This window comes from Pyrus communis, chromosome 5 (assembly GCF_041283825.1).
Source record: "Pyrus communis isolate YQ-2024b chromosome 5, ASM4128382v1, whole genome shotgun sequence".
In the NCBI taxonomy this organism is placed as follows: domain Eukaryota; kingdom Viridiplantae; phylum Streptophyta; class Magnoliopsida; order Rosales; family Rosaceae; genus Pyrus; species Pyrus communis.
The window spans coordinates 29,947,689-29,949,229 of NC_142569.1; the positions used below are offsets into that span (position 1 = coordinate 29,947,689).

The 1,541-nt window shown below is 41.4% G+C and overlaps 1 protein-coding gene across 1 annotated transcript; it reads left to right on the top strand.

Moving 5' to 3' along the window:
• The first annotated feature begins 352 nt into the window (after window positions 1-352).
• On the top strand, window positions 353-1,184 carry LOC137726240 (indole-3-acetic acid-induced protein ARG7). The gene has a single exon (XM_068465133.2). The coding sequence runs from the start codon at window positions 443-445 to the stop codon at window positions 893-895; it is 453 nt and encodes a 150-aa protein (XP_068321234.2). The 5' UTR covers window positions 353-442; the 3' UTR covers window positions 896-1,184.
• The last annotated feature ends 357 nt before the right edge of the window (window positions 1,185-1,541 follow it).

The following is a 1,541-nucleotide window of genomic DNA, read 5'->3' on the forward strand; positions in this document are numbered from 1 at the left end:
GTAATTAATACAATAGAGTATAATTTGATATTTCATGACATTTACTAATAATAACACGCGTCTATGTTGAAAATGATGTACCGCCGTACTCGTGTAGGCAAGTGTCCCCCAATCAAGCGTATCCGTTGTTTGTTTGTTGTCAGGAGCCAATCAAGCATTTATCTAATCTCAAATTGAATGGGGGCATGGCGCATCCATCAAGAAACAACATCGGTCCACCAAACCCATGTTATCATCTCAACATTCCTCTCTACCCATCACATGGCCTCGCCAACAACTCAAAACAACGAGCACAATCTCGTAAATATCTCCAAATCCAGGGGCATTTCACTTCTTCACGTCCCATATAATCCTCCCACCAGCAAATTCCCAAATCCTCTCCCCGGAACACTCTTCCTTAACAACTCCCACTTTTCCACTCTTTTCCACGCTTTCCGGGAAAATGTCGCCGGCGATCAGCAAATGCAACAAACTCCGACGCATTGTCAGAATCCGTCAAATGCTAGGGCGCTGGCACAAGAAGGCGCGCCTCATGGCCGCACCTGCGCCGTCCGACGTCCCCTCGGGACACGTGGCGATCTGCGTAGGCAGCAGCTGCAAGCGGTTTGTCGTGCGCGCGACGTACCTGAACCACCCCATCTTCCAGAAGCTTCTAGTACAGGCCGAAGAGGAGTACGGCTTCGCCAACCAAGGCCCCTTGGCCATCCCGTGCGACGAGTCGTTTTTCGAAGAGGTTCTTCGGGTCCTGGCCCGGTCAGAGTCTGGTAACTCCGGCCGGTTCTTGAGCATCGAGGATCTCCAAAGACGCTGCCACGTTGATGCTCTGAATCAGCTCGAGTATTTGAGCGAATCTCGGCCGTTGCTTCGAGGGTTGGCTGATAAATCTGTATGTTGATTTGCTTTTCGTCGAATGATCGAATCTGTATGTTAATAGGTGTGGGCGGTGTGGGGCGGTTTTGAGTGGAGCGAGTCGAGTTGAGACGACTCAGCTGAGTTTCCGAGTTACTGACTACTAGTGACTACTACTATAAGTTAGCTAATTATTATTTTAATTATTTTTGGTAAAGACCAAAATTAGGAGTAATTATTTGTGTAATATTGTAGAATTTCAGGATATAAATATTCAACAAAATGTTTGATATCTAATCTATAACAATTGTAATTCAAAGGTACCTTATTTTCCATTTTTTTTTTCTTATTAGTTGTTTCTAATTTATATGCTCTTTAACATACTTTTATGCTGTAAAGATGTAGTTAATTTTCTGGGTTCATTCATGTAATCCTTAACTTTACCTAGTGTTACTCTAATCTTAATATTTATATTTTATTTACTACGATTAGTAGCATTTCTCCCTACTTTTTAAGTAAAAGATTTTCTGTTCAAATCTCATAAATAAATGACGAGTTCAAAACTATTTTATTTTCTCACATTAAGTGTAAATATATCGTTGTATAAAAAATTATACAAATTTAAAAATCAATTGCCCTTGATGGCTCAAGTGTTAATTAGTTAATGAACTAATGGTGCTAACCCACTTTGT

Excerpts from the sequence above, each read along its gene's own strand:
- LOC137726240 (XM_068465133.2), top strand. The coding sequence starts at position 443 with ATGTCGCCGGCGATCAGCAAATGCAACAAACTCCGACGCATTGTCAGA.